Genomic DNA, 22,579 nt, shown 5'->3' on the forward strand with positions numbered 1-22,579 from the left:
CTTTTTTTTAACTCTGTGCATTTTCTTTTTTAATGGATATGTTCAGTTTCTAAAATAAAAATGTGAAACGCAGGTAATGCACTGATATTTTTTTGCTTTATCAGCAGATAAATCAGCACATACCAGTCCTTTGTTTCTTGAGGGCTAATGGGGATTCTGGGTTGCATAGTTTTTGTACAGAATGTGTTCACAGTGCTGTTTTGGCTGCATGTAGGGATGCAGTATTAGTGCTTAGCAGAACGGCATTTATTTGACAGTTGCGTATGTGGTATCAAAAGGACACAAGGAGCTTTCTAAAATAATTTAGTTCCTGCTCCTGTCTGGTGGTGGGTGTTATGCCAGTTCAAGGAGGAAACTGGAAGCGGGTTGAGCCTTTGCAAACTGTAGAAAAGGGAAGCTTTAATCAATTGTTGCATATAGGTGTGTAGGTATAAAATGTGTTTTTTTCAAATACAAATTTTAAGTGTTAACCAATCAAATTTTTTGTTGATCAAAAACATTTTCAGTAACACCTAGTTTCTTCCAAAAGGGGATTGTAAGTTTTGTCACTATCTTTGTAAAGCCATTAGTTTTTGTGATACCATGAGCATGCAGATAGCAATCTGCACAGCAAATAGTAGGTACCACCGTGTTCCTCGCATGTTAACGCAGATGTATGCACTTCACTGCTCTGTAATACTTCTGTAGCTACATTTAAGCACATTATTTGAGAATATCTTCACACCTATCTTATTTCACTTTAGGTTGCGACCAAGCTTTAACAATTAAAAACATCACCTTTTTTCTCCAAATAATGGTTCTGCAAATGTGTATGACTAAAAACGACGTATCCCATCTTCCTTCACATGGAAGATCATTATGCCTTGAAGGCAGTAGGTAGTTAAATTGGCTTCAGTGTGCTGTTTCTAAAATTCTCCGATGTGACTGTTGAGTTGGTCCTAACTTTTTCATTCTATTGGTTGCGTGACTTAGAACATTCAAGATCTGTTTCAAAGGATACAGGTAAGAATAACTCGTTAGAAGAAACAATCAGAAGTTGGAACTTCAAAGTGTTGAAATGTTCCTAATCAAATATTAAACTCAAAGAGAAGAATGCATCTGGGCTAGCTAGCAGTTCCATTGTTATAAATAACCTGTATCTAGATATCTAGATGTGTGACTTCTTTAACACCTTCCTCAATTTGCAGTATGGAATTCATCTTGAAATCCAAGAAATGTAACCTTATTCTCAGTGCATGCTTCCCCCTGCAGTTTAAGATGCACTTTAATACTTGGGGAAAAATTAGAAAAGGGGGATGGGTTAAAAATACCAGCTGTGAAGTAAAACAAGCCATATGCAGCAGTAATGGATTTTTTTTTGGGGGGGGGGGGAGGGTATTTTTCTTATATCAGACACGTGAATAACTATGTAGCAATCTCAAGGTAAGGATTTTGCAAAGCTTTCCTAAGCCAGCATATTTTTTTCCTGTGGTATATAGTTGAGGTTCCCAGTCTGTATGTTGAATTGAGATGTTCTGTTTTTATACATGGATAGTAGTTGTGCCAGACGGAGTAATTTCCTTGGCAATCTGCTAGTTTTGGTTGCTGCCATGAGAGGTTTTATCTCCTGGAAACCTAAACTGCATCAGTTGTGGTATGTAAAAGTTAAAATACTTGATCTGAAATCATTTTGTTCATAAACTTATCCCTCCCAAACCTACCTGCATCCCTCGTGAGATCCACAAAAAGCTCAGTTGTTCCACCCTGCTTTTCCAAGGATTTCGCCTCAGCCAACCCCAAAGATGTCCCCAGAAACCTTTTGTACCAGCTGTTCCTAGAAAATGTTACTTGCTTTTGTTTGTAGCACAAATGAAATTATTCAGGGACAGTACGATACTGGCTGTCATGGTAGATTTCTCAAAAGTTGACATTTTTGTTGATGTGAGCTGTGCTCAGAAAAACAATGAGCTAATAAGTAAAATACGGAGTTGAGCGTGGTGTGCATTTTAACTAAACTAATGTATGTCAGGCCTGGAGGTGTGTTTTCATATAATTGTTTTTCTGCAAGTTGTGGGTAATTGAGATGATCTGAACAATTTAAAAAAGCAGGCAAGAAAGATCGCACTGACCTTTTCTAATTTGAAAAGGTGAATCTGAACTGTTGTAAAGGCAGCAAATGTGGCTGTGTGCTGTTTGTAATTAAATTAGTTTTTTTTGGGGGGAGGGGCTTGAAAATGAGGTTTGGAATGAGTGTTGTTTAAAGAGGCAGATTTCAGTGAAGAAACTAAAGGGAAAAAAAATAAGAACCCCCAACGAACTGTTAGTGAAAGTGGTACTGTTATTTGGTTCTCATTTTGTAATCCATAACAGGCTTGGGAATGTTTTGATTGAGTTATTGCAATCAGCACTGCAAAATACATCCTGCATTTTTCTCCTGTTAAGGAGACAAGGTGTCTCCAGTTAATAGTTGCTTAAAGTTCTGAACTATAGAAAAAGCAGTTTCATCTGCAATGGAGGTTGGATGATAGGTAGCTCTTAGATTTGGGGAAAAAAATTACTCTCCCTATTTGAGAAATATTGCTGGAAGTAACAAATCTCCCTATGCCTACTCAGTGAACAGGATGCTAGAATAGGTTGGTGAGCAGAGAGATCATTGTGCTGTTAATTCTTTATTCACTTTGTGAAACCATCAGTTTTAGTAGTTATATTTCTGGTGTATTCTGCAGATAAAAGTGATATTTTGGACTATGTACAAAACATCTGCTAAAAAACTTTTTTTTGGCATATGGCAAGGGGCACATCTTTTAGTTCAGTTTGTTTTTCAAACCACCTTCCGTACGATCATCCATAAGACCATCCTGCTGGACTCTGGAAAAGTCAGAGGTCAAATTAAAGCATAAGCATTTTTTTTCCTACCTAAGCAGGAAGAATAGCTTCTTGTCACCCTGGAGCCTGCACTCAGCCTGACAACTGCAATTCTTCTTTGAAAGGGATTTCATAGGTGCAAACTTATTTGTTACCTGTCATAGGCATCCTGCTTCCATTTTCAGATTCCTTGGTTAAAATGGCACATGATCCCCCTTATTTCAAGCAGGGGATCTGAAACACAACAGCTCATCCAGTACTAAAAAATTAACCTAAGTGCATTCCATGTATGTTTGCGTGACTTGTTTGACAGTACCTGCCTCATACTTTAACTCAAGCTCATTTGTTTTTTCAAGATCACTTAACTTGATTCATCTCTATTATATTCTATTGCTGGATTGTTTAATATTGACACTGAAACCATGAGTGAGGATTTAACTGAAATGTTTTAGTCAAAATATTTCTTTATTCTTTAATTTGAAGGAAAATAGGTTTGCTATCATATTAGTATAACATTAAACACCTTCCTCCCTCAGCTGAGATTTTATTATCTATTAAATAAAATAGAAAACAACATGTGTACAAGTCTATACAAATAACTACTTGTTCAACATCTCTCAAAAACTTTATACAGGTCAGACAAGTTAGCAAGCTGCAAGATGTTGCCATCATCTGTGAAGTGTTTAGGAGGTAAAAGGTAAGTCCTAAAAGCTTTATAAACAACGTGTTCCACAGTCCATTTCCATGGTGGTGAAGCAGAGTCAGAATCCTCATTCTGAAATACAGAAAAAGTAGAAACAAGCTGAAACTTTTACTGAAGGAGAGCATTTCAACTTTATCAGACTACAGAGTAAAATTCCACTAGCGTTAAAGTTAACTGTACAGAATGAACTCTTAAGTTCTGCAAAGTCTGTTTTGAGTTGTGCCACTTGCAGAATGAGCTAGCTTAACTGAATGATTAAGCAGGTACTTAAAATACAGTCTGCTTATGTTTATATGAATCCCTCTATAGAAATCTATTTCAGATGAACAAGTTAAAAAAAGACATCCCAAACTCCAAGGCCTGTTGCAATATTAAGTACAGTGCACAGCCTGCCTGCTGTTAAAAGGTTCTGTCAGGAGACATACTTCAGAAAACCTCAAGCCCCACTCTTTCATTCAGAGTCTTGCTGCACTGCTACTCGATTTACTTTGTTGAAAGGAGAGTTGGTATTACAAGTCTAGTTGAGGGAATTCAAGTCTTAACTCTGCTCGTTTAAGTAGTTGCATATTACAGTACCTGGGAGTGGGTCAGGGTGATTTCATCTATTAAATATTGCTTTCTAATGGAGTAAAACAGAGAGAGTTCTTTACTCAGGCTTTCAAAGCACTCCTTTTCTTCATCCCAGTTTACCTGTTTCAAGAAAGAGAAATTATTTAATAGAGCCTGAATAAGCAGCCAGAGACTTAACAAAAATTCCTAAGATGGAAAAGTCATAATATTTTGACCATTTTTGTGTTGGTAAGGTGGAGGCACTGAACAAAAAGGGGAAGAACTGGAGGCATTCAAATCAAAACATTCAATTAGCAGCTACAAATACAGAGGTGAAGTACAACTAATCAGTAACCACAGCAAAAGTGTCTGGAGTATGTAACAGTACAGTTAATCAACTCCAGCCTCTCCTTTGCAGCTTCTGATAAGGAATTTGATTCATTTCAGTATTTCCTAAGTGGAAAAAATTCATTGGTGAATGAATTGTTGAAGAACACATACCTCTGTGGCCAGACGAAGGATAAACATAGGTAGTCCTTCCAACAGGGGAATGTAATTATCTATCAGAAGTGGCAAGCCAATAAGATTTCCTTCCTGCAAGGCAATACTGCTGCTTCAGTAAGAAAAAGAATTGTTCTTTCTTGCAGTAAATGAGCCAAAACTGTTACGTGTTGTAGGACTGATTTTTACTGAACTTGCTGAGCCTTAAGGGCAGCTGAAGTTAAAAGGTTTTAACGCCTGATTTTAGGCAGACATTACAGGAAGAAGGTCAGTGGTGGTATTTAACTTACACTGCCTGAATTTTGACCTTTTACCGCAAGGAGACTTCAACTCAGCTTTCTCCTCCACCTCTAACCCTTGACTATACCAGTCCCATTTCTGAGAACTCCGGTGAGGTGCCCGAGTTATGGCACCTGCTGAAGATGTTCAGTTTTGTATGAAATAGGAGTGCACAAAACAAGAACCATGAACAGCAAATGTGATCCTGTAGATCAGAGTTGGTTAAGCCACACACCTTGCTGGACAGGAGACATGCAGACTAGTTAGTGAAGAGATGACTCATTTGATAACTAATTAATTAAGCTTTGCATAGTCCCCCTCTAAAAGCAGCGTACATCCTGAGCTTTTTTTTTTTTAAATGAAAAGGGTAAACCACCTAAACCTTACAGGAGTTGGCTCTTAGTAAGTACAGCAAGCAAACTGTTGTGGTTATCAGTTACCAAAATGTAGCACCATTTAGAACAAAGAGCAATAGTAGCAGTCATCTACCTCGTCAATTTCAAGAGAGAAATAGTCTTTCAGCATTTCAGCCTTCTTTTTCAGAAACTCAACTATGTACTCAGCAAGACCTTCTTTTGGGCCATCTTCTTCTGTCCAGCCACTCTCAGGGTCCTCTAAAGCAAGCATTGCAAGCTCATATAAAGGAGCTGCCTCCTAAAAATGGAGGAAGCAGAAAATGTTGTTAGTGATCCCACCATGAAAGGCTGTAGCTTTTTCCTTTACAAACAATTTAACTTTACTATACAGCTTTTGGGATGCAGAGCAGACAGTTCTGCTAATGAAGCAATTTAAGGGTAAGTTGATTTCTGATACAAGTCTCTGCAGCCCACGATCTTGCTAAGTGTTGATATTTACAGGATAAGCACTAGCATTCTATACTTTCTAATAAAGGTAGATTGTGTATTATAATTTTGTCCAAATGTAACAAGCAATAGCAAAGCTGGGTGAGTAGTCAGAAGCAACACTAGCAACAAGCCCCCAGGATCACAACAGCTGTAGCTACAAAATGACTCAAGGTGTTTGCTATTTTGTATTACTGTGAAGGCAATGGAGTATCACGCTTACAGGGCGCAAAATCGAACCGATAAACATATACATTATCTGAAAGGACAGCCTCACTGTAGATAAGCATTTTTTATATAAAATAATGTAAAATTATACTTACAGAGAGCCTTAAGACTCCAAAGTTTGCAAAGTCATAAATAAGTATCTGGTAGAAGAGTTCTTGGCTAAATTGAAGTAAAAAAAAAAATTAGTTACACAGACATGATCATGCATCTCCAAGGTACCATAATGAAAAGGGGAAAAGTAAAGGTCATCTTGGAAACAATAAGTGACCATATCCTTTCATATTAATGAAGATCTTACTTTTAACTCAACAGTTTAAGATTCATACACCCTCTCTAGATGCTTACAATTGTTTCTTAGTTCCTGACATCACCAACACTGATGCAGAGCTGTTACATAAGCATGGAGCTGCTATCAGTTTATTCCCAGATCCCTTTTATTTCATGGTCTTTAATCCTTTGCTGTGCTGCAAGAAATACACAGGAACTTGGACACTGATACAAGTCCATCTCAAATTTTGTAACAAATAAGAGAATATACTTGTGTCTGGCCCAGTAAGATCTCAGGTGCAAAGCTTTATGTTACCATCACATCCTGCAGCTTCTCTTTACCCAAGTAGATTGAGTCACTGACTTTTCTAAAGCCTCTGCTCACTCATCTTTTCACTGTATGTAATGAGTAGTTGCTGTAGACAAGCATAAAGCAAGTAAAATTTCTTTCCCTTACTCCAGTCTGTGAGCACAAAATGCAGTAGCTGGCATTTAAGATTACACTGAGCTTGTGCAGCTTTTCACAAGCAGTCCAGACGTGTTTCTACTGTTTTGAACAGGCTGCTTAATCGTCAGCCTCATGATTTTTTGGACAGACCATAATTAAAAATAATTTTCTATCATTTCCTTCTTCCCTCTAATGAGCTTGGTAACAGGTAATTATTTGAACTGCCAGCAAGTGTGACAGCTTCTTTACCTGAGTTTTGTTGTATTGAGAAGATACAGTTTTGTCTGATATTGCACCAGAGCCCACTGAGGGCTGACACAGCCAACAAATGAGTGATCACGTAGCATTTCCTGAAGACCTGAAACAAGGGGAAAAAGTAAAAAAAAGGTTAATGTTCTGTGTGCAACTCTGCCCTAATTTAGTCAGTTGAGTGATTTGTGACTATCTAAAGTCTGGCTACTGTTCAACTACTACTGCACTACAGTTTCTAATTAACACTTTAAAATAAATTGGGGTTGGTAGTATGTGTATATCATTTCTTTGTATATGTATATATTCATAATATATTAAAGCATAAGTGAGATAGTTTATAAAAATTCACACGCAGTTTAACTGTTAAGAAAAATCTCTCCATTTGATTTGAACAACCTGACTTTCTGAAGTTGTTTCCAGCCACAGGAGACTAGTAAAGGAGCATAGACTTATTTCAAAGAAAACTGTATATGCAAAACAAATTTGCAACAAAATCTCATAGTACCAGACTAGGTTCTGGCAGTGCAGTAGATTAGGCCTGTAGTCAGTGTCATCTTCCTTCTATAAGTTTCCAGCCTCTTTTATTTGAAGAAATAAAAGTGCAGAGTCCAGATTCCATGTTCATTTTATGCACTCTGCCAAAAGTCACTACAGCCCTCAGAAACAGCTTCATCATTATAGGAGCTCGACACTGCCATCACAGCATGTACAAAGCATTACACTAAGCAAATTCCATTGCAATATTGTATTCTGATGGAAAAGGTGACAAGAAGAGCATTTCTTACACCGGTCTCTTGTAGGTGTTTCTTACATATGTGAAGATGAGAACCTCAAGCAGCTGCACAAGTTGTGCTGTGTACTTTAGGGCATTTTTGAATATTTCATGGCACAGGAATAACTACCTGATTTCAGTATTTAAATCGCAACAGCCTAATATGGAATTACGAGCTTAGAATTACCAGCCTACTGCAGAACTTATTCTATAGCACCGGTAAAGTGTCAGTACACGCTTACTAGAAACCTTGATCTTTAGAAGTTTTTTTAAAGATTTTTAAAGAGTTATTTATTTCAGAAGTCTGTTAGTCTAGCCATTTTAGCTGTGGAGCTTTTCCCCAGATTCACAATTCAACTATGACAAAAAAACACAAGGTTCCTAACATTTAGACCAGTTGAATATTACTGGAATATGACTCAATATGACTCTTAAAGCAACTGAAAGAGCAAAGAAGAAACAACCCTAGGAAGAACTGCAAACATTTCACCTTTTCTCCAAAGAAAGAGTATTTCACCAGTCTTTTTTGAACTCCTCCCATAAGTGGGACAGATCCAAATAAAAATGACTAGCAAAAGCAGTAAATAAGAAAATATGACCATCAGGCCTGTCCCATAAAGTTTTTCTTGTGAATATTTTGTAATCATGCAAGTAAGCAAAATTTTCAATAGCTATTAACAGATATTTGTTTGAAAATTTCAAAATACCATAGCTTTTCAAGCTGTGATTTTTTTGGTATTACTTATGGTGCAAGTTAGAGTTTACAAGCTATTTAGAATGAAGCGTTTGCCTACTAACAAGATATGCTAGTTTTTAATAAGTTTTCCCAGTATGTCTCATGCTTTTAGTAGCAGACTGTTCAGAGTTTGACCCTTGACATTTAACAATTTTGTTCGTCAAAAGCTCAGTTAAAAACATGCCCCAGTCAGCTCACTGTGTTGCTAACTTTCTTCCCCTCAGTAGTCCAAGCAGTCGTACTTAGTTGGTGAAATAAGCCTAAGAATCAAAGCCACCTGCTTACTTTCATGCACCCGGCTGCTAATTTCCTCCCGAAGAGTCAACACACTGGTCAAATTGATAATTCTTCTTTTAGGGGTGCAGGCAGCAGTCATCTCCTTTCTGGAAACATCTTTTTCCATTTCTATGTCAGTGTCTTCCCGGGGTCTCTTTCTGCAATACAGAAACAAAAAGGAATTATGTTCTATCCTCCTCTCACTGAAGCAAAACACAAACAGATGGTCTGCTGCATTCACACATTCTACGTTAAAAAAAGGAAATGCAGGAAGTTTCCCAAAGCTTCCACTGTTTTTATTTTACCTCCTATGCATAATTTGTTAGAAAAAGATAATTCATAACGAATTTAAGACTTTAGTATTGGTCATATTGGATGTCTGTTAAGCAACAAGCCAATGGGCTCTAAAGGACACATTACAAATGTTGACATTTCTAATGATGCCCCCACACACACTTCTCTGGCCTCTCATAACAGCTTCATGCAGGGGCTACAGAAGATGACAGTGCTTCTATCTTCACTAGGGTAACGTCTGCAAAATTCAGTGATGTAGTTTCTACCTTTCAGTCATACCACAAAATGGTGTCCTCCAAATTGAGGAGGACCACTATTACCTTTCTCAAGTAAAGTCAAGGTCATCATTATTTTTATAGGTTCCTGCCTTCCAGCATGCACAGAAATCCCATTCCAGTTAGAAAATTTATCGCGAGTTATGTAAGTTACAGTTCACAGATTAAGCTGAATTTCTCATTAAAATACCATGAGAAGTTATTCTAGAAAAAGTTTTCCTTCTGAAAAAAACAAGTCCAAAGGTATCAGAAAACCCTCCAAATTCAAGGCAAAGCCATGAAATAAACAGGTAGGACTGCAAGACCTCTGGAAAGACGAGACTTACCGAGGAAGTACTTTCTCGGGAGACAAGCGTCTACTCTTACTCAGCTCTCCAGGCATTGCCATGTCCTGCTGAACCTCAGCCGCTTCAAGGATATCAGCTATTTCAAAATCACTGACATCTTCCATTTCAGCATCCTGCAGCCTGGCAGGACCCTCCGGAGGTGCTGCATTAACCCCCACTGTCCCTTCAGCAGGGCCTGTACTTAGGGGATTGTTCACTGGCTGAAGGAAAGCATCCAGTTTCTGCTCTCGGGCATCAGTGCGGACCATCTGGTGTGCATAGATTTTATCACTGCTTCCTTTTGTGGCCGCGGAAAGGTTTGCTGCTGATTTTACCACCTCACTGGAAGAACATTCAGCCCCTGGAAGCAACGTCTTCATTCAGATATGGGGAAGGAGACATCAACAGTAAGTAAGTAAAAGCAGAGACCAATCACGCTTCTCACAGCACCTTACTGTTCAAAGGTAACTTCCAAACCCCACAGACACCATGTCAGTTGCTTAAACAGGCCACCAGCTTTGCAGTGGCTTTCTGCATAATATGAGCGTCACCATCTTGGCAATTACTGAAATCATTAGTTTGTATTTGAGACAAGGGAAGGTTAAGTTTTAAAAACATAAAAACCTTTTAGAAGATTACAGTTAGCATACTATGCTATACATTAAAAGAACTTAGGGAGGTTTTTTCCTGCTACTTTTCTGGTTATGTTAAATCCGAAGGGTCACCAAATACACAGAACGAACAATTTCCTCACACATCTTTCCTATAAAAAAGGGCAGAATAAAAAGTTTAGTGCATGTGAAGGATAATATACTTGTAAAAATCAAGAAGATTGAACAGATACTTGACAGAAAATTATTTTAAACATTTCCATGCACTTCTCCAGTAAGTTCACTGCCTCATTGTTAACGTTGGTATATTAAAGCAGATCCATCCCTGGAACAGAGCAAAGATCTCACGCTACCAGTGTAACAGTGATGACTATCCATCACTGCCTAGCTTGTACTTCTGAAGAAGGTAAACACACCCACTACTGTTAAAATAGCGCAGAGCTATGGCTACTTGAAACATGTATTCTCACCTGAGTGAAGTACATCCTTGAGGAATTAGAGCCCAGTAACTTGTTCTCTATGTGTTGCTGCACACGCTCTAGAATGCTGTCTTCATGAAGGAAGTGGACCTCGTGTTTTGTAGGGTGCACATTCACATCTACATTCTTGGGAGCTATTTCCAGGCTGGAAAAGATTTTAAAGGAAGTTAACCTAAAATTTTCCCTGGATGGCAGAGAGCACACATTGGCTCAGTATAAAGTTTGTAAGACCTGGGGCAAATTACTACACTCAAAGAAGCCAATAATAGTCCCAAAACCTACTAAAGTTTCACTACAGTCAGATTTGTTTGGTATATTAAAAAAATAATTACTCTGAAGAACCCTATTCTGAACTCAAAGTCAGCTTGCACAGGTAAGCTTAAATCAACCTCTCCACTGTACTACTAAAAACCATTTTTAGAAATAGCTTTTACTCACAGTGTCTCATGAGTTAGTTTTTGATGCCCTGTCATTATCAATGACCCCAAACACTGCAATGCAAGAACTTTATTCTTAGAAAGCGCTGGATATCATTAAGTTTCACTGCTGAATGACAAGATTTAGTTGCTTACCATTTAGTTGCTTAGTTCTTAAATTTTTCATACTGTCCAACTTTTAAAAGAACAGTCTGGTTTTAGCTATTCTTTGTAAATAATTACTTCCAGTAAGCAGCATGCAATTCACTTTTTTGTTACACTAGCATACCAAGAAGAACAGTAACTATTACGAAGAGAGATACAAATATAATTCCTAGCAAGAAAAAAATATCAGTGGCGTTTGGAAAATTATCTGAGTGGTCTTAAATGCACTGCTGTATTCCTAGTATAACTCATTTTCCTAAGCAAAGAGCATAATGTCAAAGGACAAAGTTCACTGCTTCTGAAAATTAAAGCCTGTCTTTAATTGTTTGTACTTTTTTTTTGTAACATTGAAGATGCATGGTGAATTATCTCCTGTCTAGCAATAACCTACCTCAGTACAATACTTAGCACTACCATCAGGAACACAAATGACCTTCTAAACCTACTCACCCTAGCTCCATCCTCTAAGATAGTAGCAAAAGGCTCCTTTTTCCCATTACTTTACCTTAAGTATAGGAATGGATGCGTACTTTTTGGCAAGTAAGCAGCATACACAGTCTCTATGGCCTTCCGCAAAGCTGTTGACTCTACCAGTCGATCTGAAAGAGAACAAAATGCTATTTTCCAAAAATGCTACAGAATAACTAATCCTTCAGAGCAATACCTTCATGCTTTATATTTTCAAAAGGCACGCATTTTATCCCTCTTTTTCCCTAGGCCTCTCCAAGTAAAATACAGATTTAGGCAATACCATCTTAGTATGTGTTTTATATTTAGAAGTACTTTTCACAAATACTGAAATAACCAGACTACCTTTTCGGTATTTCATACAGTCAAGGTTCATTGCACCCTGCGCTCATGTTGCTAAAGAAGGAAGAGACCACTCCGTGTTACTGGGCAGGACACCCTCATAACCTCGGTATTTCACAACCTTCAGTTTAGACCCAGTCTTAGCTGCTTTCCAGTACTTACAGAGCAAAACTTGACCCACATTACACGTAGAAAAACACCTTAAGATCTACTGTTAACTATAGTATTTGTTCTTCAATGTTTTCAAGAATTTTTATACTCACAAGATTTTTGCAATTCTTCAGAAAGTTTTGTTCTGATTATTACATAAGAAGCAATGACTGTACAACTTTTTTTAAACTTACGGTTTATGAAGAGTAAAAATATAGATTTCTTCACAGAATAATTTGCATTCGTGATGTAGCCTTTCATTTTAAAGGCCAGATTTGCATCTTCACAGCCCACTTCTATCAATTCCCTATTGACAGTTCGACAAAAACACACACAAAGTTTCTCCTGTTAATGCAAGTTTCAAACGGTATTCACAAGTAGCAGCACACTGTTCTATGTTCTATTTATGCCACAGTTACAGAAAACTACAGTATGATTTGAGAGCTCCAACATTCTTTGCTGAGCCACAAAATTATCTAACCACAAAAAAAATAACGAAGTGCCAACTGCATTTTCTTTCTTTCATTGGTTTCTTTCTGCACCCTCGTATCTCTCCCTAATGTAAAACAGTAATCCAGTATGATTGGAGTCTGTAAAACTACCTACAGTACCTTTTTAATACCTATCACAATATCATAGCCATGTATTGACATAGCATTAACAATTTTCATAACAGATTTTATACTTTTCGTGGTACATTAGTTAGAGAAATCCAGTTACATTTTAGTAGCTTATAAGTATACATTTCTAGCAGCGTATTATGCTAGCTGCTGAAGCTCACGTAAGAAAGGCTTATGGGCTTTTTATTTCCCATTCGACCTCTCTATATACACAAGTGCCAATTTAATGCAAGTTCCTCTTTTAAGTCAAAATAAGCTAGACTAAACACAATCTGAAATTGGGTAAAATAGGTTTCACTTGAAAAAGTAAGATCAAAACATGTCGAAATGGACAACTTATTCAGGACTGTACAAAGGAAAAACTGTATCAAACAAGCATTGGAAGTAGACAAAAAATGCATAGCATAGAAATACTGTCTATCTTATTACTAAGCAGCCTCTCTAGTGTGCTGTATTTCCATGTATTACAAGTTAAATTCCTTAAAAGTGAATTCTGATTTTAGTAACCAAATCAAACTGGCACCTTGGTATTCATGGGGAGACCTCAGAGAGCCTCATTCGACTTGTCTGTGCTATGAGTTCTTCTCAGCTGAAGATTTAATAAAGAGATTTTTTCCTAAAGTGGCAGATAAATTCTGAATAGATGACCAGTTTTGTTTCCAACTTCTCTGTCTGGTTTACTTAGCCTCAACTGATACAGCTTTCGTCAAAACATTAAACCTTAAGATTTTAGAAAAAAATTGAGAAGACTTCGAAATGTATCAAACAGACTGCAGTATGAAGAGGTAAGATTTTCATGGTGTAGGAAGAGGACAGGAACTCATAAAGAACACAAGTACAGTTTGCTTTTTCAGATTAGCACACAAAATTACAAGTAGGTTGTTCCCTTTCGGCACATTGAAGGAGTAATTTTACAGCTTCCCTATTTTCTTTGATATACTTAAAAAAAAAAAAGAGAAGTCACTGTCTGCAATACAAAGGAGAGCTTTTTATTACTGCAACAGCCACACTTCCATGTAATTCACCTTGAAGGCAGGAGAAGTTTGCGTAGCCTGTGTTCTTTAAAAGAGAAGGTGGGAGGAGATTCGCTAGAAAGTCAAAACGAAACTCAACGCCAACATACCTGCTAACAGCATTTCCAAAGATGGACCTAATGTTGTCCACTGTTGAGGCATTTGTTAAAGTTCTAACATCTGACACGGTATCACCTTGCTAAATAGAGCAGAAGTATCAATCAGTTCACAGTTCTGTCTGAAGTTTCAGAAACACATTCAACTTAGCAATAATAATTCTAACAAAAAAGTACAATGTAATTATGTTTTCTATTATTTCCTTATTAATATTCAGAAAAGTAACATGTTAAATGGCACAGGACTGCAGGATGTTAGCCCACATCAGACCTATTCACGCTAATACTCCATCTTTGAAAGTGAAGAACATATGCAGCTCTGTACAAAAGTTCTGTTGCTTAAAAAAAAACTTGACCAGGTGTATATATGGTGAAGTTAAGGACTTTTTTCACATACCTTTTTAACTGAAAAGCTGATACCTGAGTTATGGATGGCGTACCTGAAAAACAGGTAAGCATAAGACTGTGGTATGTGAAAAAGAATCAAATGTCACTACATGAATGTTGAAAAGCAGCTAGTAACATGGGCAAACAAAAAAAGTATTTCCTGCTATACAGTAACGTGATTTGAGCCAAAATGAGCTTTTGTAGACTTAACAGCTATAAAAAGTGTTCTGTTTAACCCATCTGTGATCATATAAAAAAAAATATGAATAAACTTAGCATATTTCTAAAAAAAAAAAAAAAACTAAAGAACAACCCAGACCTAATGCAGCTCATATTGACCTGCTTAGTTCAGTTTCATTACATAGGTTTAACTAGAAGAACAGCAAAGCTCACTCAATATAACAGAATTAACTCTCAATTCATATGGAGAAAGATCTGAGAAGTGGCTGGCTTGCCCATCTAACCTCCCCTACCTGGATAGTTCAGCAGCCTGTGGGTCTGAGTTTTGATACACTACAGCTGCATAACCTTGGCTTAAGCTTCTAAAGAAATCATTAAGTCATGAGAAAGAACCTTGCAAGATGAAAACGGTAAAAACGCAGAGGTTAGATTGCTGTAACCAGGACAGTTGGTAGCTTCAGATCAGCCCATTCCAGAGTACTGGGACCTGACACTTTACCTCCTGGCTGAAGTCTTCCTGGGCAGTAAAGATACTTTAAGTAGCTCATTCAGGGAGCATGCTAACACTTTTGCTACTCTTTGCTATCTTTTGTTTTCACTGGAAGTACAAAGCAGTTTTTTTTGGTTAAATTGAATAGATTCTACTTGCAAAGCTTCCACACGTGGCAAAAGATGCAAAAAAAAAAAAAAAAAGGGGGTGGGGGGGGGGACCCAGTAAGGGAATGTTACATCTGGTAGTGTTTTTTTTTTGAGTTGTTGTTGTTTGTTTTCTGTTGTTGTTTAAAAAAAATATGTGAAATTGCCATTCCGCCTTTTCTTATTCAGCCAAATCTCAATACTCTTACGCATTTTTTACACTGATTCTTTTTTTCTCAAGTTCATTGACAGTTCACTCATTTAAGTCTATCATCATTTGTTTGCTGGGATTCTTGGTAATAAGAGGCATGGAGTGAATATACTATGTTTCCTGTTTTTTTCTTTATCAAAGTGGACTGTTAACTGTTATCCAACACCATACGCTTAAAAAAAAAAGCGGAATAAAAACACAAAACACAAAAAATACCATACATGCATATGCCAATACCTCTGAAAACAAGCAAACAAAACAGTGCTCTCCATGACACTAGAAACTGGAGTTTCTTATTTCAGTTTACCTGCCAACAACTTCTAGTATTTTTGCATACTCTTCACTTGGATTTTTTAAAGCTTTCCTCCGTGTATTTACATTGTAAAAGAGATCTTCAACCTACAGAGATGATCACAATTAAAAAACATTTAAGAAGTCTCCTCTCACTATATAATTAAGATAATTTTTGAATATATACTACAAAATTTTCTGAGAACATTTTAGTTTCTGAAGAATCTGCATTTGATTTTTTTCCTTACCTGCTTAGGTCTACCTAACAAATTTAAACTCTAGAGAAATACATGGCTTTAAATATTTTGGTACATTAGTTTTTTGAAAAAAACACCACCACCTCTACAAGTACTTGCTTTTCAGTGAAAATTATATTCCTTCCATTGCTGATAACAATGGATTCCCTGATTAGATTGTTATAATGAACCACAAATAAACTTTAAAACAGCTGTTGCAATCAGGGCTATTAATGTTATTAAAACAGCAGCTTAAGTTGTTCATTTTCACTATTTACTGAAACAATATGCAAGTTATTTTTCTTTTCTATAGTGAGAAAGGCAGAATTTTGAAGTTTACTCTTTATGTTATCCTGTATAAAAACACAAACGTAAATCTACGGCTGATTCACACGCAAAGCCTGGAGGGTGCATATTCCCACTGCAAGGCAAGCACACACCTGCAGACTCTTTGGCCAGGCTGGCTTCTATTTCCCACCCTAAACTTTGCAACACACATGCTCTTTCTCATTTTGAGTTCCCCACTTTTCTTTATCGTAGCCTTCTGTCTCATCCTGATTACATGCTAACATCTGCAGTCCCATCATCTCACCACAAGACCAACTGAAGATCTGCCTATACCACTCCTCAACTTTCCACTCTTTTTTGTGTAATATACCCCACTTCTTCCCTTGCAACGCAACACATACCAATAGGTGGTGCAAATATAAAGACCAGGGAACAGCAGGATAACATACAAAAAAACTTACCGTGATCTGCGTCCCTTGGTTTCCAGCACAGGGTTTTGGAGGGGCTTTAATTTTTCCATCACTGTAAGAAGCTCTAGGCAGAAAATAAAAATAAGTTGTCAGATAGCTGCCAGGAATGGGGGGAAGAAGACAGAAACCCCATCATCACCACACTTCTCCCAGCAAAGAACTTGGGTTGCTGAGAATTGGCTGCAGCTTCTCCCTTTCTGCTAGCAGAAAACTAACTGTATTGACCTTAGGGCCCATCAGGGCCACGGGAGAGTGGGAGTAACAGCAGAGAACATGTAGTAGATAACAGAATATGCATTTTGAAATTGTACTACCCAGACTGTTCCTATAATTGTAGGATTATTATATTGTAATAGTAGGATTATTGTAGCTTTCTTTAATAATTAGACCTGCATTAATAATAATTCTTCCACTAGACTTCACACTTCAGTTATACTAATAATAAATTATTGACTTTATACATAAGATGTGTTTCCTTTTGGGCCAATAACAGGATTTTGACCATAAAAGATTTCTGACCCATTTAGTTCTTTCTGAAATTCTGCATCTGCATGACTTCCTAAGGACATACTTCCTTTGACCTCTTACATACCCTACATAATTAATAAAGACCATCATCATACAGTCTTTTGAAAAAAAAAGTCAAGATGTAAACCTTTTCCCTTCTTTTTCATAAAAATAGCTGAGACGCTAATGAGCTTATTTTTGCTTACGTTTAGAGCTCAAGTCTTCAGGAGGATATTCAAAACCCTTTTTGGATAGGATCAGGAAACACAAAATGTTTCTGTGTTCAGAGACTTATGAAATTTCCAAGACTTGCTGACTGTGTACATACATCATTTTATCCTTAAATGCGAAAGATAAAAGTTAACCCTACACTGGCTGCTGAAGTAGAATTCCTTTTAAGATTTCCCCCACGCACATTTAAATTATACTGTTTAGGTAAAGCCTACCTTTACAGTCTGCAATAAAAATAATTCAAAACTAGGTTTTCTCATATTCTGGGCCCTGTTTGTAACTGCCCTAGAAACAAAGTATTCATTCAGTGTCCCCATTCCCACCAATAAGAGCACTGAAAAGAAAATGAAACGCATCTGTTTGTTATTATCTACAGCAGAAGTTACTTGGATCATAACTAGCATACCTGTATGCACACTTTGCATCAGCTGTTTTAGTTGTTACCGTAACATGGGCAACATGACTGATGCTAGCCAATGCCTAGAGAAAGAAAAAGCACCTTTGTAAACCTTGCTCTAGACGTCACTGATAGCTGAAGAATCGTACAAGCTTCAAAGAGCACCACAAAATTCTCATATACTGCCTGCAAATAATTAATAAAAGCTCCTGTAAAAAAGTCGCTGGGGTCAGTAAAGCTTTAATGACTTTCAGTACCTATAAAACCAGTCTTTATGCAGGACCTTCTTTTGTCTTTAAGTACTGTATTTAGCAAAAAGTCTGTCATCAGTGATTTACCATCCAGTCATATCTTCCATTGCCTTTCACCTGAAGCAACCTTGTTCCTGAAGCAACACTTGAAAAGACAGGTCTTGTTTTACTTAAATAACTTCTTACTCCAGAAATCAAAAAGAATATACACCTCTCACTAGGAATCCATATATTCTTAAAAGACAAAGAAATATATTTTGAACTACATTCATAAGGCAGACTCTCAGAAATCAGAACCTTCTGTATAAAGTTTTGAGAATGAGCAATTATGTAAGCTCTGCACTACAGAAGGACAACGATAAACAATGAACAATTTCAAAACCTTGCTGAAGAGCTTACCTCACCCCTGAAACCATATGTAGAAATACTAGACAAGTCTTCAAATTTTTGTAGTTTACTCGTAGTAAATCTCTCACATACAATGTTGAGATCTTCTTTCTATGTAACAGGGATAAGAAAATAATGACAGCTACTTTCTGTTTCCACACTTTTCAAGATCAGAAACATTTATAAATCAAAATAAGTGTTAAGAGGTAATACAAAACATCAGCACAGAGCTGTTGATACTCACTCTGATACCACAGCCGTTATCTTGGACTTGGATGAGCTTCAGCCCACCTTCTTTAACTACTACCTGGATACTTGTAGATTTAGCATCCAAGCTGTGGAAAGCAAGAAAGCATAGTACAGAACAACCATTCAAGAGAATAAATAACTATACGAAAGCAGAATTTTAAATTGTTCTTATATAACTGATAAATGTTTCTACTCTAGTTTTCAGTCACATTGGAACTTCTGTTTCAAACAAGTATTTACCACCTTCTTCCTTTTTCTTCTAGCAGCGACGTAAATGATTCTAACTCACTATTCACAATTCAGACACGCTTTCAGGAAGTCCAGAGATCAAGGAGGGTGCCTAGGCCCGGAACAATCCCTTCTCCCCCCACTCCCGGGGCGCACTGCACTCAGCTGCTGCCCTCCACAGTCCTGGCTCACTCAGCTCGCCACAGCGCCCAGGCTGCAGCTCGAACCCAGATGGGCCTCCCCTTCAGAGCGACCGCACGGCGCCCTCGCACCCCCAACCCCACAGCTCGCCTCACCAGTTCTCTATCATCTCTTTGATGGCATTCGCCGGTCTCTGGATGACCTCGCCGGCCGCGATGCGGTTCACCACAGTTTCATCCAGCCGCCGGATCACGCCGGCCATCGCCGCCGCGACAGGAGCGGGGCCCTGCCCGCTGCGAGGCCAAAGGGGCCGGGGGGTGAGGGCGGCGCGGCCGAGCAGAGGGGGGAGGCGAGAAAATGGCGGCCGCCTCAGAGCCTTGCGACGGTGGAGGGAAACAGCCGCGCGCCCCGGCCCGTTCGCGCCAAGCGGCAGCGCGCCTCGCAATTGGGTAAGGCAAGTGTCCATCACTCGGTCGCCCTCCCGCCCCGCGCGGCGATTGGCGGAGGGCTGGGGGCCGGCCTCGTTGTGACGGGCTGGCGAGGTGGGGGGGTCCGTCTTCCCCTGTCTTCATGTCTGGGGTCATCGTTAATTGTAACATGCTAACAGCAATCAGTAAAACAGTTTTCACTTTACAGAAAGAAAAAAAAATCAAAAAAACATCCAGAGTATACTGAGACCAGTCCCCCCTGCTCCTGACACCCGGTGATATGGTTGGCATAACCAACGCCATTTCATGAAGCACGCAGCTGCTATCTGCCGGCAGGCTGATTGCAAATCACCCCTTCCACCTCTCTGCATGATTTTTGAAAGCACATGTGCCCACCAGCACTGTGAAAGCCCTGGGCATGGAGTCCCTAAGATATGGTGACACCCATTACGAAGCAAGGGAGCAAAGCAGCATTTGAGATACCGCCCGTCAAACCCAGCAGCTGTTAGTGGGACTTACGTCAGAATTGCTGCTGGGCAGCAAAACCTGTGACCCCCATGGCCAGGGGCACTGCCAACATCATCTTTTTTCCTCCGAGGATTGAGTAACTCATGTAATTTTACATGTATTCTGAATCTAGATCATGATTATTAAGAATTTGACCCAACTGGCAGAGTGTCTAGGTGATCAAAAATCTTAGGTAATAAAAAAGCCATGCTGATTGCTAAAAAATCTATCTAATAATGCAACTCTAATTATAACCACAACTAAGTGGCATCCACATTCTACTCAGTATCCCTAAAGAACCTGCTTTAATTCTTTTAGTTCCCATAGCACAGGTGACAGTACACCATCACAGGTTTCACTTCAAACAAGGGGTTTTACAAGGTACCACATGCCTTGGCCAAAGGCATGAAGAAGACACAGTTCCTGCAAGAAACATGTGAAGCATGAAGCAAAGCCATTTTTTCTGGGTGTTGAGGGTTAAGAGTGTGAAACATGGACTGGCTGTGTCTTGCTATAAGGTACCTTACCTTGCAAGGAGGCCAGTAGTCCTGGGAATGGGATGGAAATATCTGGAGAGAGTCAACAGACTCCAAGATTGAATTTGAGCCAGATTCAGAAAGTAGGGAGGTGGTAGAAGCCCAACCCCTCACAGAAATGCAGGAGCAGCAGGAGCTGGCAGGCAGCAGGGTGCAGATCACATGCACCTGTATCCCAAAAGAGTTAAAGGTGAGAAGGAAACATATGTGGAATGACCTTGTGCAAGCCAGTGTCCCACAATCAGATGGGATCACAACATCAGAACTGTTTCGCCAATGGCAAAAGTTAGCGCCTATGCAAAAAAAAAATAATAATAATTCCCCTCCACCCCACCTCAAGGCAAGGCACTAACTGGCAAGTGCCAAAACAGCAGAAAGGAAGGTCTAGTGGTTCCTCCCAAATTATCTACACTGTAGCCTCTTACCACAAGGGGGACCAACACCTCTGTGTTCCTTCAACTACAAAGTGTCAGTCTGGAGGGATTTTACCTGTGTTAGCTCTGGTGGATACTACCGGAGCTGACGTTACTGTATTACACTGAGATATTAATGGTAAAGAAGCCGCAACACAGAGCACAGAAATTCCCACCCTCCCCCCCGCCAGCCCCCAAGCTAAGATTACTTTAACAGTAGGAAATACCACCCCATTTACCACAATGGTGTTAACTGCAACAGTTGAATATATTTTGGGTATTGATGTGTTAGCAGGATGAATTGTTGAAACAGTAAATGGTCACTTCTGCTTCATGACATCGCAAGGGGGATTTACTATTCGGTCTATAACTGCTTTGTGTGAATTCCCAAAGTGGGATCCAGTTGTGCTGCCCACACCTGCCAAGGTGGCAACTGTAAAAGAGCATTGCATTCTGAGGGGCAGAAGGAAATTACTCAGACCGTTCAGGCACTTTAACAAGTAGGAAAAAGAAACCATGACTGCTTTTAGGAGAATGTAGAGAATGTAGAGAGCTGACCAAAGTCAAACCCCCACTTGTAGTTACAGTACCAGACATGGTTACTCTCAGAAAAAATTACCAAAAATTCACAGCCCTGGAAGGTAATCCTCTGGTTCCAGGAATTATGTTATAGCAAACAGGTGTACAGGCATCTAGTCACTGGGCCTTGAATAGCTGGCATATGGGTTACATTGGCCCCCATCCATCAAGGGGGTGGTGACCTATATTCACTGCTGTGGATACAGTGTCAAGGTTGTTCACTAAACCCACCAAATATGCCAATCAACGTAGCACAACTGAAGCACTAGAACAACTCATTAATACAGACCTCCTCACTAAATACATGACCAAGGAACACACTTTAGTGGACACAATATCCTAGACAGGGCTCAATGGCTAGGTAGAGATTGGATATTCCAATTTGCCTACCATCCCCAAGCTGATGGCTTGACTGAAAGAATGAACGGGATGCTGAAGGAACAATTAAAAATATTAACCAGCACTAAAACTTTATAACATTGGAACTTTCATCTTGCTAAATATTTGTTGTTATTGTTATTTTTTTATTATTATTTCTCTATTGTTAAATTACCAGAATGTTCATAATCAGACATGCAATGATTTTATCACAACACCTATACTACAAAACATGGTAACATAGGGTTACAGTTAGGGTTAGGGACATTAGGGGTTAAGGTTAGGGCTAGAGTTAGGGCCATTAGGGCTAGGGCTATTAGGGTTAGGGTTAGGATTAGGGCCATTAGGGTTATGGTTCAGGTTAGGGTTAGTGTTTGGGCCATCAGGGTTAGGGCCATTAGAGTTAGGGTTAGGGTTTAGGGTTAGGGTTATGTTAGCGTTAGCGTTTAGGGTTAGGGTTAGTGTTAAGGTTAGGGTTAGTTTTAGGGTTTAGCATTTGAGTTAAGGTTTATTGTTAGGGTTAGGTTTAGGGCCATTAGTGTTAGGGTTAGCGTTTACAGTTAGGTTTAGCATTAGGTTTAGGGTTAGGTTTTAGGGTTAGGCTTTAGGGTTAATGTTAGGGTCAGACCTCGGCCTAGGGTTAGGGTTTGGTTTAGGGCCATTAGTGTTAGGGTTA

General features: G+C 38.8%; 1 protein-coding gene across 2 annotated transcripts; it reads right to left on the minus strand.

Moving 5' to 3' along the window:
* Positions 1-3,273: 3,273 nt before the first annotated feature.
* MLH1 (mutL homolog 1) lies at positions 3,274-19,583 on the minus strand. Of its 2 annotated transcripts, XM_035552539.2 has the most exons (19): positions 19,218-19,580; positions 18,689-18,779; positions 18,457-18,555; positions 17,816-17,889; positions 16,663-16,735; positions 15,694-15,785; positions 14,370-14,412; positions 13,967-14,055; positions 12,418-12,530; positions 11,769-11,862; positions 10,674-10,827; positions 9,593-9,966; positions 8,707-8,855; positions 6,911-7,019; positions 6,042-6,105; positions 5,366-5,530; positions 4,598-4,690; positions 4,124-4,237; positions 3,300-3,619 (listed from the first exon to the last, which is right to left on the minus strand). In XM_035552539.2, the coding sequence occupies exons 1-19, from the start codon at positions 19,526-19,528 to the stop codon at positions 3,452-3,454; spliced, it is 2,469 nt and encodes an 822-aa protein (XP_035408432.2). In that variant the 5' UTR covers positions 19,529-19,580; the 3' UTR covers positions 3,300-3,451. The 2 variants fall into 2 exon arrangements, with proteins under 2 accessions (XP_050564890.1, XP_035408432.2); XM_050708933.1 differs by lacking the exon at positions 4,598-4,690 and having other exon boundaries at positions 3,274-3,619; positions 19,218-19,583.
* Between the last annotated feature and the right edge of the window lie 2,996 nt (positions 19,584-22,579).

This window comes from Cygnus atratus, chromosome 2 (genome assembly GCF_013377495.2).
Source record: "Cygnus atratus isolate AKBS03 ecotype Queensland, Australia chromosome 2, CAtr_DNAZoo_HiC_assembly, whole genome shotgun sequence".
NCBI classification, from domain to species: domain Eukaryota; kingdom Metazoa; phylum Chordata; class Aves; order Anseriformes; family Anatidae; genus Cygnus; species Cygnus atratus.